General features: G+C 40.4%; 1 protein-coding gene and 1 long non-coding RNA gene across 5 annotated transcripts in view; one reads left to right on the top strand and one right to left on the bottom strand.

Moving 5' to 3' along the window:
• Nucleotides 1-16,437, bottom strand: part of nf1a (neurofibromin 1a) — a 282,226-nt gene that overhangs the window by 49,829 nt on the left and 215,960 nt on the right. For 3 of the 4 annotated variants that reach the window (XM_028569967.1, XM_028569974.1, XM_028569961.1), the window contains 3 exons: nucleotides 15,900-16,102; nucleotides 9,734-9,927; nucleotides 9,359-9,499 (listed from right to left, as the gene is read on the bottom strand). In XM_028569967.1, the coding sequence (XP_028425768.1) occupies nucleotides 9,359-9,499; nucleotides 9,734-9,927; nucleotides 15,900-16,102 (538 nt within the window). Of the gene's footprint in view, nucleotides 1-9,358; nucleotides 9,500-9,733; nucleotides 9,928-15,894; nucleotides 16,103-16,437 lie in introns of those variants that run through there. The other variant, XM_028569980.1, reaches the window with a different exon arrangement.
• LOC114549639 (uncharacterized) lies at nucleotides 1,060-1,756 on the top strand. The gene is made up of 3 exons (XR_003691572.1): nucleotides 1,060-1,123; nucleotides 1,504-1,568; nucleotides 1,685-1,756. It is a non-coding gene; the product is annotated as an uncharacterized LOC114549639 (long non-coding RNA).

The following is a 16,437-nucleotide window of genomic DNA, read 5'->3' on the forward strand; positions in this document are numbered from 1 at the left end:
GGCTTTTTTGTAAGTCTGGATATGATACATATGCTTATTAGATTTGCCTATCAAGCAACACTGCATGAAAAGTGGGATTTTCGTCAGTATGCGGCACTGTAGATTGTCGTGGAACTTCAGGTTTCCGACTGCACACGGCAATTTACAGGCAACACCGAAAACTGCCGTAAATTGTCGGAAATTGACGTGGGCCTTGCTTGGCAGTTGTCCCTCAATGACCCCCCCTCCCTCTAATTCTAGGTGAGGCTTTCACATATAAATGAAAATGCTGTGAGCTATACAAATGCAAATCAGGGTAGCAGCAGGGGGAGTTTTACCCCAGGTGACATTTTTCTAAAAGCTATTAACTTAATTTTAAGAAAATCTCTTAAAATAGATCAGACTCAGTATAGCCTAATTGTAGACTCTTCAATTTTAGCTTGAATTGATTTATTTAATGAAAGTATGCTAGATTAATTACTTTGTATGTCATTAGCAATGACCAGTGTTATGTAAAAAAGATGCACAAAATAATTTATTTCAACAATTAGTTTTAATCAGGCTTTGCCAAAAGGTAAAATGTGCATTCCATGATTCATTCACAGTCTCCTAGAGATCAACCACTGTGCATAGTGACATGACTACAGTCTTTGGTCTTGCTCATCCAACATTGTCTGGTGGAATGGAGACAGAGGCTCCACTGTACAGTTTTCTAAGAGAAGCCTTTCTGCTGACACCAAAACACTGTGCTTCACATAAAGCATATCAGCTTTGTCATTGCATGACAAGGTCCCAACCATTTCTCTTCTTAAAATACTGGCAAATTCAGCATCATATTCATATGTCCATGGCATATGAAGCTGTTGGCTCTGCTGAAATGGCCTCATAATCCAGACTTCAATTGTCCTATTATTAAGCTTTCCCAGTAATCCATTATAACTCACTGTAATTCACCTCCACACCAGTATGTGCGCTGTTCGCGCCCTGCTGGTTAATCTGCTCCACGGTCTCTCTCTATCATTCTGCCCCGCCACCTACCCCTGCCCTCACTGCTTCCATTTGAAAAAAATTGGCGGGACTCGGGAGATGAGTCTGAGAGTTGGAGCAAAAACCTCCGAAATATGGGGATATTTCAGGCCAACTGGTAAAAGAGTTGTCGGTACACTCTGTCAAACTTCACTTGGAAACCCACAGGAGTTGTTCGAGACGTTTGGAGCGGTTGTTTTCTCTCCTCCATGTCTCCTCCGGGGCTCCAAAGATGCGCTCACAGAAAATAAGTCAACGTAAGTATATGATTATTAATGAAACGGCGAGCTAGTCTGTACTGTTTATTAACTCTTGATCGTACAGTGACTGTCTTTGGATGTTAAACAGGCTACTTAGACTTGGCAGTAATGTTTTAAACCCCACCAAGTTTAAACGCGAGCAGCACAGAGCTGTGGCTGCTTTCAGCGCCATTCATTACAGAGCTGAGCGGGTGAGTTGCTTTATAAAAGTATATTTTTTTTATCTCGTAATTTTCAGAAAGCAGTCCGCCGTCTTCACAACTCTGAGACAAACTGTAGCAGGTGCTACGAACCGGAGCAAGGGTAAGATTTAAAGAATATGCTTTCATTGAATGAATTTCATTAACTCTTCTGTATAAGGACATAGATAAGTTAAAAGATACCGATCTTAACCATTATTTTTTTTTTTTTTTATACAGACTAACCTCGCCTCATAACGAGGCCGTGACCTATATTTGCTCGGAGCTGTCTGCGGGTCCAGATTTACATGACGCTGATAATGACGCCATTGTGTGTAAGTAATTTTTACTTTTTCATCTTTCCATTTTTAATTTTACTGTGACTTATGTTTTTTATTCATACCACTCTCATTTCATTGTTTTCCAGCTGCCTGTAAGACATATCACCAGACAGCACGCAGGATCTTCAGCTAGGAACAACCAGATGTGGCATCGCGGGCAGAAGCTGTGAAGAGTTCAGCTTGGAGTCGGTCGAGAAGAAAAAAGGGTAAGATTAGATCCGTTTGGTTAATGTGAATATTTTTCAGCTGCATTCATAGGTGTGTTGTGGCCATAAATAAATATCACGCAGTACTGATTGTCTGTATTGATTGATTTTACAGCTGCTGGAAGCGAGACAGTGCTAGCTGCGGGTGAGGTGGCATTTGGAAGTGCGCCACCATAGACCTACAGGACAACCCACCACAGACGTCTGCAAAATGGACCGAATTCAGACCAAATGCTGCCGGTTACCTACAGCTCCGAGGCGGCCGTGGGTTAGGGGTGGACGGTGCTGCTCCTCGTGAGCGTGGGATATTTATTGTGTGTGCTGTATGTCTCCGATGCTTTGTACATAGTTATTTTTTCTGATTGCGTTTGTGTTTTGTGTCAATAAAGCTCTATCTTTGAATAAACAGCACGTTCCTGGCAAATCATTTTAACTATGATAATCATGACATGAATATACAACATAGTATATATGAAATAAATATATATAATACATAAATATATATATATATAATACATAAATATATATATATATATATATATATATATATATATATATATATATATATATATAATTTTATTATAATAATAATGGCCCAGGTTGACCAATAGCCTAACCCGTGACAGACCTGTCAACCAATCACGAGAGATTTTTCTTGTTTAAAAGTAGTGGTTTCATCCAATAGCGAGTGAGGAAATTCCAGCCAGGCCAGACGTTCTCTGGCCAGGCGCCTATTCATATAGATCCATTAACACCTCCGCGGGGGCTCTCCACATACGTCATGGTTCATTTCCGACAATATGTGGCACAGACGAACGGGACGTTCGCAGCCTGTAAATTGTTGATAACTGCCGAAAATTAGGGGGATTTCCGGGCATTTACAGGCATTTACGGGGACGGAAATCCCACTTTTCATGCAGTGCAACAGACCATTTGAATAGCCCAAGCACCTAATTTTTCTGCTCAAAGACTTATAATATTAATATTTAAAGTTGCAAGCAGCGATGAACAGGGCCTCGCCCATCCAGGCACGCCGGTGGTACTTGCGGGACGCTAATCGATGCAGTTGTGGATTTACTAACCATCTGACACTGCGCGCACAAGTTAAACATTTTTTGGCGTGCGTTTGGGGGCGCTATGGACCCTGCTGGCCACACCCGAGCCCAATCACTGCATTGTAACACTTCCTCTGTCCCCAATTGATTTAAGTTAAGTTGATTGAGTTGATTGTTGAACTAAAAGACGCAATGCGCACCGGAGAGATGGAGACAATTATAGAAGCTGAGGGGGACTTATTGTCATTCTTTGAATCAATGTGATAATGTCTTAATTTGCACCGTGATTACATTTACTATTTAGTTTACTTACCAAAATAAAAATGCTGAAATTGATTATGTTTCAGCATTTTTTGATTGCCTTTTAGGTATACGCTGCAGGTTATATGCTGCTTACAACTCAAAGCAGCATCAGATTGCGGGTGTTGATCATAATAACGAGGCAAAGTCCCTCCCCTTGTGGGACCTTATTTCGGAAGAATATGTATGGTTGTGAAAGGGAAGAGAAATAATTTTTTGATCCGTTTGAATTAGCCATGGATTACTAATAGGATATGTGTCAATTTAAAAGATAATTTTACAAGTGAAGAAAGTCAGTTTAGGTTTGTCGTAGTACCGCTTAATTTTGTGTGAAACCGCTCATGAACTACATATCTCAACTGGTACAATATACGTCACCTTGCTTGCTGCTGAGATTACTTGCTAGGTAGTTCCACAACACGTGACATTATCTTACCTGATGTGTTTTATTTAGCTTCTTTTTATCAGCCGAGAAGCAAAAGAACAAGCAAGATCCGTTGCTTGTGTGAGAAAAGTTACATCCCGGTACCAAACATACAGGCTACTTTGGGGTGAGTTGTCTTGCCAATTACGTATTTTCACTTCACTTTCACGTCTTTTGTACTTCAACAGTTTTACAACAAACAGATACTTTCTTTACTTGCAAAATTATCTTTTAAAATGACAAACATCATACTGTATGTGTAATTCACGGCTCAACTCAAACTGGATAAAAAAAAAATATTCTCTTCCCATTCTGTATGTAATTTTTCCGATATAAGGTCCCATGGTGTTCCACCAAAAGGGGGAAAGACTTTGCCTCTCTGTAACTTTTGAGACTTTGTGTATACTTAACTGAATGGCACAAAATGCAAATGACCATCACTGGACTATTACTGCATTAAGTGGCAGCACAAACATATTTTTTCTAATAAGCAAAATAGCACATTTTACACTGATACGATTTCACCAGTTTGGTGTAGGTTTGAAGTTGTTAGATAGACTATCTGGCTGTATATGGTATGTGGGGGGCTGTGTGTGTTCTTGCTCTTCACTCTTCTCCTTGCTCAACAAATCTGTCCTTCACCGCCTGCAATCCATTGAAAATGCTGCTGCTAGGCTACTTACTAGATCAAACAGGCGCACCCATATCACCCCTCTACTCTGCTCCCTTCACTGGCTTCCTGTAACTTACAGGATCCAATTCAGAATTCTCACCATAACCTAAAGGGCTCTACATGGTCAGGCCCCTGCTTATCTTGCCAACATAATTCACCTACACACCGGTCTATCAACCAAAATCTGCTATCCACGCCACGCACTCGTCTGAAGACGTGTGGATAGAGCCTTTGCCACTATGGCACCCAGAGTCTGGAATGCTCTGCCAACCAGCATTAGGTTTGCTGAGAATGTGGACTGTTTTAAGGGACAAGTGAAGACTCACTTGTTTAGGCTAGCTTTTGGCTAACTATTTGACTAGCCGGCTCAACTACAACCAAGAAAATGATAGCTCAACGCTGGCTCCCCCCCACTCGCTTTGTATAAAACAGTGGTTAGCGTATTTTCTAGACATAATTATGCTTGAGCTCTCTACAGCAAGGATTAACAAAGCTAAATCATCAACTATCAACCTATGGAAAAGCGCAGCAGCACAAATATCAGACTTAATGACCTCAGCGCCAGAAGAACTAGAGGAGTGTGACTAGGCAAGGTATGATTTCTGTTTGTTTATTTGTTTTATTTTCCTCAGAGGGTGGGAGGGTGGGTGAGGGATTTTATTTGTCTTCAGTTTGTGTTTCTCTGTTCTGTATGTATGCATATAAAAAAAATAAAAAATTAAAAAAAGTTGATCTAAAAAGAAAGCTTTTGTGTTGTGGCTTTTGTATTTGTGTTGAACCATCTCGGCCACTATACCTAAAGTCTCTGGCCGTGCTAGTGTTAAATTCAGTAAAACACTTTGGGAAAACAAAACAAAATCACTTAGGGGAGCAGCACTTCAACATAAACACTGACTGGCTTTTCTTCGTCAACAATCTTCACAATGGCCACTATTCAGTGCAGTGCTGGTTTCTGCCATAATAGGAGCCAGTGCCTGGCTTTTCTATTGTGTCTGCCAGTGTATGTTGTGTTTGTTTTTCTGAATAGCAGGCTGAATTTGGATCCAGAGCACACAACAGATGGATAGTAACTCAATAAGTTTGTCTCTTTGAAAACTCTAAGTCAAGGGTGAATTACGGCATTGGATTAATTTCTTCTATTAGTAAGTACGTAATTATAACATTTATTGCTGATTTCTCACATCAGTATCAAAGTGGTAGGAAAACTAAACCTTTAACAAATTAATTCATTAATTTATCTGTCACTTCAGCTATAATAATACAGGCATGCCAATGCTGTAATACATCAAATTTGTATTAATGTTATAGATTACAACACATTTTAACTTTAACAATCTGGAAAAATATTATTCAACCTAATGTAACATCAAGATAAGTATGTTGTCTAAAATGTGCTAAACTTTAGTGGCCTGGGTAGCTGAGAATGGTGGTATTTGTATGCAGGCCTGCAACTGAAGTGGGATGAAAAATTTGAGATGTGAAACTAAACCTGTGAAAGGGGGTGTCTGAAGATGATTTGTAAAATTTGAACGTGTAAATGAAGCATTCTTTGAGATGAAAAAAGGGGCAAAAGATATACTGTCTTTAACTTAAGAAGCTTTGGGTACGTTGCAAAAAGTCAAAAGATATCAGAAGATGCAGTTCCACTGCATTGTGTCCAAGTGCATTTCTTTTTGACCAAAACCAGGATATCATGTGATTGTTGCTGCTTAGTCTTTTTTTTTCCCTCAACCACTTCTCTCTGCTGCATTTAAGGAATGGCTGGCAGTGAAATTCCATCCTTTTAGTTCAACAAACCCTGATTATATTGTGTAGCATTGTGTCAATTGACTTGGTTTGACATGATTTAGACACATTACTGTAGCTTTGTTAAACAGCAACATTTAAAATCGAAGCAACCAAAAACAAAAAAGGACCTCAGTTTGCATTACCAGCAGAGTACCTAAAAGTATTGTCAAGTAAAGATGTGCGTGTGTGATTTTTTTAAAGATTGAGCACAGAGGGAGCTGACCAAACATTTACATGCAGTGGTTGAGAATACAAGACAACAAGAAGACAACCTATCTAAGGATTCTAAAAATGAATCTGTGAGCACAGTTAACTGCCTTTGCGGTCTACTGATAAACTATTTAAATAACAGAAAGTACACATTATAAAGAAACAAAAATTCTACTTAAAATAGAACCATCTGAAAGTAGCGCAAAGAAACAATGTCAAACTTAAGTTTTTCTTTCAGTTTCCAGCAGAGATATTAACATTGATGCACCAAAGAGAGCAGAGAAGAAATCAACAGTAAAGTTGTGAGGTGGTAGTAAATGTAGAGTAGCTTTAATTTTATCCACGAATAAACACTGCAGCTCCTTAAGACCAACATTTGAGCCTGGGCTGCAACCTAGGTGTGTTCTGTTTAAAGCCCAGTTCAGTCCAAAAATCTGTGACGAGACAAGTTGAAACTTGCAAATGCTTGCAATGCACCGGTCTGCAATTTTCTGAAACCTACCAGTATACACCAATGCGACCAGAAGAGATGGCATATCATCTACACAACTCTCTGTACTTCTGTTCCAAAAGCACACCTCAAATGAACGAGGATAGTGATACTTTCTATAGTTGCATTTCAGGTAGTGATTAAAATAGCGAAAATAACTTTTTATTTCTCTGACTTATTGCTAATATCGCAAACTTTTTTTTAATTCATTCCTATTCTTTAGCTCGCTCAACCACTGCTGTGTACTCTCGCTCTCCTTCACAATTCAATGGGGCTTTATTGGCATTAAAGTTTCAATAACTATGTTGCCAAAGCATCAAAATACAATACAACAGGTTGTGACATTTTGGTACATACTGGGCAGCAAGATATGCCCTGTCTCCTTCTCCAAGGAGTATTTTTTATTTGGAGAGCTTGTTTAGCTCTTAAAATCTAAGATTACAGAGTTGAACTTGTAATAAAATGTAAACTCTCATACAAGCCATTATTTGGCTATCTATAATAATGTAAGATTATAACTAATTAACAAATCCCCTCTTTCCTAGTTTCATCTCTTTTTTTCAATATGATAGTGATAGTAAATACACATGAAAGGGGGAGAGAGAGAGAGAGAAAGAGAGGGGATGACACACAGCCAAGGGCCGCAGATCAGATTCGAACCCCAGGGCAACTGCCAATGACTAGTGTTAATTTTATCACCTATTTTTAATTTAGTCTTAGTCTTGTGCCAAATGTCCTAGTTAGTTTTAGTCATATTTAGTCATTCAAATATCTTTTTTTGTTAGTAAAGTTTTAGTCGACTAAAAGTTTTGGCATTTTAGGCTAGTTTTAGTCAAAAGAGAACAATATATCTTAGTCAAGTTTTAGTCAAAACAATTTAGTCTTTTTAAATAAATTATTTCTGATTACCATTTCAGTCAAATAGTTATAAAAATAAATTATATAAAGTTATTTAAATATTGAGCCTCTTCCATATTTCACCAGTAAATTCCTGTTAAACGACAAAAACAACCACTGCATGGGAAAATGATATTTTACAATAACTTTGAATGCAGCACGAACCTGGCGAGGCGTATTTCAAGTGAACGCAACATATGTGTTGTTTTTCAGACAATGGCAGCTGCAGACTGTCGTACGTCCCCCTGTTGGAATCCTACACAGTGAAATACAGACAAACTTTTACACTGTTTAGCTGTCAGCATTTTAACCGTGTTTACTCCAGCTGTTAGCTAACGGTAGGCTAACATTACCTGCTGCCAAGTGTAGTATTAACTAGCGTCCCGTGCAGCGATGTTTCTGGTGACTCTAATGTCCGTTAATGAGCATCAGAGAGAAGCGCAGGCAGTTAAGTGGCACCGAAATCCGCGTAGATAATGGTCGTTAAGGCACCTGTCGGTTCCGTAGCACCGGGTCTCGGTACCCAACCCTAGTAACAGCTGAATATTCTATCTCATGATGAAGATTGTAGACGAAAATGAAGAGAGATTTTATCTTAGTTTTAATTTTATGCAAAACATCTCATCTTTTTTGTCAACAATAATGCATGTTAATTTAGTCTTAGTCAGTGTTTTTGGACAATGGCGCAGTCTCGTCATCGTCATGGAAAAAAAGGTCGTTGACGAACATATTTAGTCTCTCAACTCATCAGGAAATTAACACTACCAATGACTCCGCCTACATGGGGCAGTCTACCGGATGTGCTAGAGGTCGCCCACTCCCCTAAGTTTTATCTTGAACCCAGATGCGTGTATACACATCATATCAGCATTGACAGAAACCTCAAATTGTTTTCTTTTAAATCATTCTAATAAAAAACAAATTATCGTTTGAAATCTAAAGTAAGTGAAATATACAGGTAAATACATTTCACAGTTAGGAACAGCACAAACCCAACCCCTTTATTTGCAACTCTTTTTACATGCTGATTAGTGTCGGTACTGCAGGATGACCCCAGTCACAGTTGACAACGCCCATGGTAAACCAGATAACCAGCACACTATTGCATTTGAAGTGAGAATATTGTTAGTCAGTGAGCACCAGCTGTGTCAATCAACTCATGCCCACATCCACACATAGGCTACCTCCACTAAGGTACTCAGATTAACTGCAAAGCTGCATTCATAATCATCGAACCGCGGGGTAAAGTGGGCCGGAACGATCCGGAACTACTCCGGCACTCCAGCATTTCTATTGCCTTTTCACTTGCTCTTCACGACAGCGCCAAAACAAAGCAAGCAAGCTCTGGCTTACTTTTTTATCAATTTCGTAACTCGTAATTTGTAATTGCCGCCTCATCATCTAACATTTATTTGGCTTCCCTTCGTCAAAAGTTGGCAGGTTTCTAATGATCCACTGCTACCAATGTTATTTGACAAGAAAATCTGTCTATGTGCTCTGCAGACACCATTCCAGAATGTATTAGCTCACCTTGCTGGAGACCAGTTTGACATTCCCTGAAGCCAGAGCCACTGCAGTATCAGCCATGACCTCTGCTTTGATGGAGCCCAGGCCTCCCGTGGCACTGGTCTTAATAAAGCTGTCCAACACAACATCCAGCAGGTCTGTTATCTGAGGGCACAGTGAGAAAGTTAGAGGTCAAATCCACAACATCTTTACTTTTGAGATATCACACTAAATGCATGTCATTGGTTGAATTGTCGGGTCTCTGCAAATTAGTGTGGTCTAGACCTACTCTATCTTGAAGTCGTTCTGAGATAACGTCTTTTATGATTTGACACTATAAATAAAATTTAATTGAAAATTGATTTGAAGTGAATCAGGCGGTTAGTGTGATAGACTCACCTGGCCCAGGCTGCCCCAGATCTTGGCCTGGATAGAGGGATACATCTGCTTTTCATTGATCGTCATGGTAATGAGTTTGTCCAAAATGGCGGTGACACGCTGGCGTTTGGCGTCATCGTTGTGCTTACAGAAGCGAACTAGGTTGAGCAACCAGGGTGTCATGTACTCCAGACAGAGATGCTTCAGCTCAATACCTGTAATAGAAAAACCAACGCTCAATACAATATGCTTAGTTTTTAAAGGTCCCATGGCATGGGACTTTGAGGTTTTTAACATGAATATTCGTTCCCCCAGCCTGCCAATGGTCCCCCAGTGGCTAGAAATGGCGATAGGTGTACACCGAGCCCTGGGTATCCTGCTCTGCCTTTGAAAAAAGCTCAGATGGGCCGATCTGGAATCTTGAAAGGTTACCTCCCCTTTCTCTGCTTTGCCCACCCAGAGAATTTGGCCCACCCATGAGAGAGAGGCATCATGGCTTTCAAACGAGCAAAATGGCAGCTGGTCAAGGCCACACTCCCACTCTCCACCTTGTCCCCCCTCTCTCCTCCTTAATAGCTACAGACACAGAAATGGCACATACTAAGGAAAGCTCATTGTGGGACTGGCTCTAGTGGCTGTATTTCTGCACTAAGGCTGAATTTCGGTTTTATATAGACTAAGGTCTATATAAAAGCATCCAAAGAGCACCATGTCATGGGACCTTTAATACAAGGTCCAGCCAAGTTAATTGTTTATTGTAAAAAAAGCACCATCTTTACCTAAAGGGTCACTCACCCTTTTTCCACATGAAGATCACTTTACTTAGAATGAAGAGTACTCATCCAGCCTGTGAAAATGATTGTATAATGTCTTATGTAGCTCTGGAGGAGCTTTGTCAAGCCTGCGGAAATAACCCTGATGCTGTCATCAGGAAGACTACACATTTACTACAAACTGGGAGTGTGGAGTTGAAAGGCAAGGGTATTTACCTGGCAGGGAGGGTCAGCAACATTATGCTATTGGTTGCTATGATGGGAAATGTGAGATCCCATTGAACACACTCATTACTAAGTATGACCAATAGAACACATATTACCAATTTTTATATAAGTTTATTATGTTCGTGTCGTGAGAGAATCCAGTCCATCATAATCAAACAAAACAAAAGAACTGTCATCTATTAAAAGTGAATTTCTCAATGAAGATGTCCTAAACTGCCCTGTGCAAATTTAAATCAAAATCATGATTAATTGAACATTTTACCTCGATTACGATGAATGAACAAAGATGTATTATTTTTTTTGTTCACTGACAAGATTTGTACTATAAATATGCTCAACTGTTAAAGACAGGATTTTTTGTTAATTGAAGGAAACACACAGATGAACTATTTATTGTTATTTATTGAATATTTCGAACAATTGAAATTCTGCTAACAATTGCATTTTTTGCTCAAAAAAAACATTTTAAAGTTATTGTCCGTAAGATTTTCATCTAGTTAATTGTCTGTTAAGTTCCTATCAAATAGTGAGTTAAAACAATGGTGATTGAACATATGACCTATTGATGAAAGCACTTGTATTTGCTGCTTTGTAAAATAATAAGATCTGACTGTCTGTGGCGACTTTCCCGCCTTAAATTCAAATGCGTGTGCACAGTTAGTGGCCCTTTTTCAGTCAGCAGTCACTAATATCTGGTCTGTCCTCCATGTAATGAACCACCCTCTGTCCGTTGAGTCGCTTTTCAGGACTAACATTCAGGAAATGACAGCCAGGCTGTAAAGGCTCTCATCTTAGCCAGTAGCAGCAGCAGTCAAGGCACCGCCAGTGGGTTTGGCAGCTCTGCTACCCCGCCAAGAGCTTCGGGGATCACCGTCACTTGCCATCCCGGCTCCTTACTGCTCATTAACTACCTTGGGCTTTGGGCCGGCATGTGCCGTGCCGCAACGTTACCTACGGGAGAAGGCAGCACCACCAACAACAGTCCCTTTATTTTATCAAGAAAGGGCATACATTTTGTATGGGCTCAAGAGTTTTTCTTCCATGCACTTTCTGATGCTCAGATTGGTTCAATGTTAGCACAGTTAGCCATGTTGTGTCAGCTAAAAATGTTAGCAATGTGAGCGCCATACTCTGCGAATAAGGGGAAAGCGGTGCAGCCCACTCTTCCTCGGCCTCCACTTCATCAGCTAAGGTTATTTCACATTCTGCCAGAGTGGCTAGTAGGGTGTTTGTGTCACATTATTGTGGCTGGTGATGGTGCAGTGGATATAACACATGCCTTTGGTGTGGGAGACCTGGGTTCAATTCCCACTGCGATACATCAACCAGTGTGTCCCTGAGCAAGACACTTAACTCATAGTTGCTCCAGAGGCGTGACTGACATATATAGAAATTGTAAGTTGCTTTGGATAAAAGCGTCAGCTAAATGACATGTAACTCAGCACTAACTTTACCCGGGCTGGGCGTGCACTGGCTAACGGCTCCACTTGTTTGACTGCTAAAGCTACGTGCTAACACGGTAAACATCACACCTCCCCGATAGCCTCAGCGAGTAATCCTGATGTCGTTACATCAGGATTACTGTACTATTACTGTACAAGAAACAGGCATCATTTGGTCGGTTTCCATGTAGTTACATAGTCACTGATAGGACCACTACAGTGCTCAATTACCTATTTTTGAGGGGGAAATAAACTTCAAAATTTCGCCGCGAAAGCATGAACTGTCAACTGGAGGACCTCCACCAGACCAGCGGGCGCCTGTGGATTGTTGTTGGCCTGCCGCGGCGAGGGAGGCGGGGAGGAAGGAGAAGGATGCCGGTCAGGGCTGCTAACCTGGCTAAGGAAACTACCACACAATTCGCCACTGCAGAGACTCATATTCACCAACGACAGCACACAAAATGGATATATGCAACAACACATGGAACTGCTGCGTAATGATTATTACCGGAGCCTGGCTGAACACACTCACTCATCCCAGACGGCAGCTAGCAGCTAAGAGGGTAGGTGAATTTAAACAATAGCTAAGTTGCTAAATGCATCTTGTTGCCATGTAAGGGCCCTATTCATGTTGCACAGACATTTTGTGTCTGTTAAGAGGCACAAAGGCACTCTTTATCTTATGCCCCATAACTGCCATTTTAGCGGAGTGGGAGCTCTCGGCATTAGCTGCAGCAGCTCCGTGTTGCTAGCACCGATTCGGCTCGTTTTTTTTGCTATCAGCAGTACTCATATACATATAACGATCAAGATTAATGTAAAAATTGCCCAGACTTCTCCTTTAATGGACGTATTAGCTCTTAGCTCATCTTAGACTAAACTGCTATCTGTGTGGACTTGGAGCATGTGAAGGCATGGCGCCGACGTCATTCAGTTGACACCTCACTTGCCTCACTCGCCTGCAATTACATCTTACTGCCAAAGCTGCCACTAGAAACAACCTCAACTCAAATCTTATGGACAACAACTTTAAATACTTTTTAAAGACTTTATATTTCACAATAATTTGTTTTCCGTCAGATGGTTTATAGATTTCAACATTTCTTCTTTGTTGTTGCAGGAAAAAAGTGAGCTGTTACACCAACTCCTGGGCAGTTAAGTGCTTGAGTTTCGTGATGTTCTTGTGGTAGTGATAGAGGCAGTGAGGTTCTGTTTACTGTACAGGACTCTCACACTGCCTCGAACACACCTTGTAGAGCGTGCGCCCATATGTAGAGGTTTACTCCTCGATGCAGCGGCCACAGGTTCGACGCTGACCTGCGGCCCTTTGCTGCATGTCATTCCACCTCTCTCTCCCTTTTTATGTCTTCAGCTGTCCTATAAAAATAAAGGCCTAAAATGGCCAAAAAATTATCTTAAAAAAAAAGAAAAAAAAGCTGTAGACACCAAAAATGTTTCTTTCTGTCATCAATATGGCCGAAATAACCACTTTTGCAGCTTTGTACCTGTTGTGGAAGTTACAGATACGTCGGAAAATCAAACAGCGTTGTGTCTGGAATTATTAATAACATAATCTAAAGGAGTTAAAAGCATGATGAATTTCACTGCTTTCTTCAGGAAGTAAATGTTAGTCTAGATCACTGGTTCTCAAACGGTGGTACAAATACCACTGGTGGTAGGTGAGCTCCCTCTAGTGGTACACGGATAGAATCTCTGATATATTTAAAAAAAATGGAAATAAATTAATTTTAAAACTTAAAAACTATAGAAATACTACACTACATTTCCAATAATAATACTTAAAGGTGCATTTAATATTTACTGTATTAAATAAAAATATGACCACAATATGTCATCAGATATTAAGGTAACATGCTAAGCTGAAATACTATGTTTTCTGACAACAATGCTAAAGCCAGTATTTTCTCCTTTGAAATTTCAGTTCCGTATGTCTGTTTGTGTTTTGGCCTGTGTGTTGGTATCAACTGCCCATTTTGACAGCCGGGCGAGGTTGCCAGATAGTCTGTAAAAACACAAACTCAGCTATAGCGATAGTACAGCCATGGAGGCAGCAAACAAACAACGGGATCAATGGAGATAGATTCTACCTAAAAAACCTCTGCATGTTTCTAACAGTTGCATGACCAGAGACATAACGAACCCCGGGTAAATATTTGAGATGTATTTGAAAGATAGAGACAGCTTAGAGCCCAAAAGGACGCCGAGTTGGTCAATTTTCTCCTGAACAGGTAAGCATTAACTTCAGGCTAATTTATCACAGCAAGTTTGGATCGATCAGGGCTACGCTAACATTGGAGCTGCTCCATTAACACAATAATAGACATAATTTACCAGATAGTCCGATCTCCCTACTTACTTTTCCCCAAGAAAGCTCCCTTTTCGTTCCATCTCTGTGCAAGTAATGATTAAATTATTTTACTCTCTCTGTCTGACTGACATACGGAGCAGGTTAGGACATTGTTGAGAAACACTGAAAACAATCTGACATTCGCTTGTTCGCATTGCATCCAGTTAGGAAGAGGTGTCATTTGTGTCGTGCATTTTTTAGTCATTTGCACCGCCGCCAGAAATTTGTTTATGTCTAAAGTTATTTTCTGTGTGATTGTTTTGACCAAGGTTAACAGCACTGGGCTAACCCACTATTAAGTTTGTGACGCAAATAGATAGACGACTAATCTAATGCTAATTTAGCCAGCTAGCACACCCCAATCTGTCTGCCTCATTTCCCTGGCAATAAGAGACTTCAGTCGGGATGAGAGCAAACAACCGCCCCGGGACACAGAGTCAACATTAACACCCAGCCAGCTAGCAGCCAGCCACTATCATTAACTTTACAGCTATCCGAACCCAGCCAGCACAAACTCCAGCGCCGGGTGCTAACAATGGTAATGGCAGTTTAATGATACGTTAGGAAACAGACCACATCAAACCCGAGGCACTTGAGTCATAACAGCGGCCATCTCTATTAACATTACTGGTGTTTGTGCCGGAAATCTATCCCCCTTCACGGTTAGCTGTTAAATGTTGCCGTCAAAACGGTGACTGTCCTGCAGCAACGACAGCTAAGTTTAGGCGGTACCCGACCCTAGTGTGCATGTGTAGTAGGAGAAGAATGCATGTGTTAATTGCAGTAAGCACTTGTTATAGGATTGTGGACTGATAACTTTGATTATTCTGTTACATGTAGTTTGTGATTTCCCTGGGTCAGATGTAACCAAAATGCTATTTTTGTATACGAGAAGTGAGGCTACTATTGCTACTGGTTCTGTGCACTGATAGCTCCTTTCTTTTTAATGCACTTTGAGATGTGACTGGGTCAGATGTGACCAAAATGTTTCTGCTTTTTAAGTGAAAAAAAACGTATTGATACCTCAAGTTCTGTTAAATTGCCATTCTTTTTTGTTTACAAGGGAGACAATGAATAAACAGTTTTTTTCATTTAATTCATTTGTGTTAAAATGTGTACTTTCTTGCTGCTTTACTGGCCACTGAAAATGTGTGGCCCCGCTAAATTGCATTGTTTTAAAATCTTAGCCCATTTGATTTTGTAAGTGAATCGCCCAGCCCAACAACATATTTGCACATCCTTGTAAAAAGGCAGTTATGTGCAAACCAAACTTTATGCTTTTTAATGAGTAGCAGAAGTCCAGAAACCCAGATAAGCACAATTTGTCTATTAGATTCAGAAAGAGCAAAAAAAGCAGATGTGTTAAGTGGACTAACTGGATTTGCTGAAGCCTGAGATGCACTCCTCCAGAAACTCCAGTGTGAGATGTGGCTCATTGGCAGCCAGAGTCTTGCTAATGGAGACTATGAAGAGGGTGTTGTTTGCAGGGATGCAAAGGCCTGATGTCTCCAGCAGCTGGCCCTCTATCTTCAGGTTAAAGGTGCAGGTCAAAGCACACAATAGGTTGTAAGCTGCAGACCTGGATGTGGAATGAACAACAAGTCAGTGTTCAACCCTGTCGAGAGTAGTGCAAAAAACAGTGGCTGAAATAACAGCTTCTCCGTGTAGTGTAATTTACATCTAAATTAAAGCCACACAAAATAATTTTACATTTGCAGCCCAAAAAGTGTCTTAATTGTTGTTTCACAATTTTGGTACTTACTAATCCTAATAAAAAAAGCAAAAGACCCCAAACAGATGAGCTTTCTCTAAAAAAAAGAGCACTTTCTTGCTGCAGTTTAGAAAACAATATGGATTTTATGTTTTTGTTTGTCCCTTCCTCTAGCTAGGAAAAGTCCACATTAGAAAATACCT

Source organism: Perca flavescens, chromosome 3, assembly GCF_004354835.1.
Source record: "Perca flavescens isolate YP-PL-M2 chromosome 3, PFLA_1.0, whole genome shotgun sequence".
Classification (NCBI taxonomy): domain Eukaryota; kingdom Metazoa; phylum Chordata; class Actinopteri; order Perciformes; family Percidae; genus Perca; species Perca flavescens.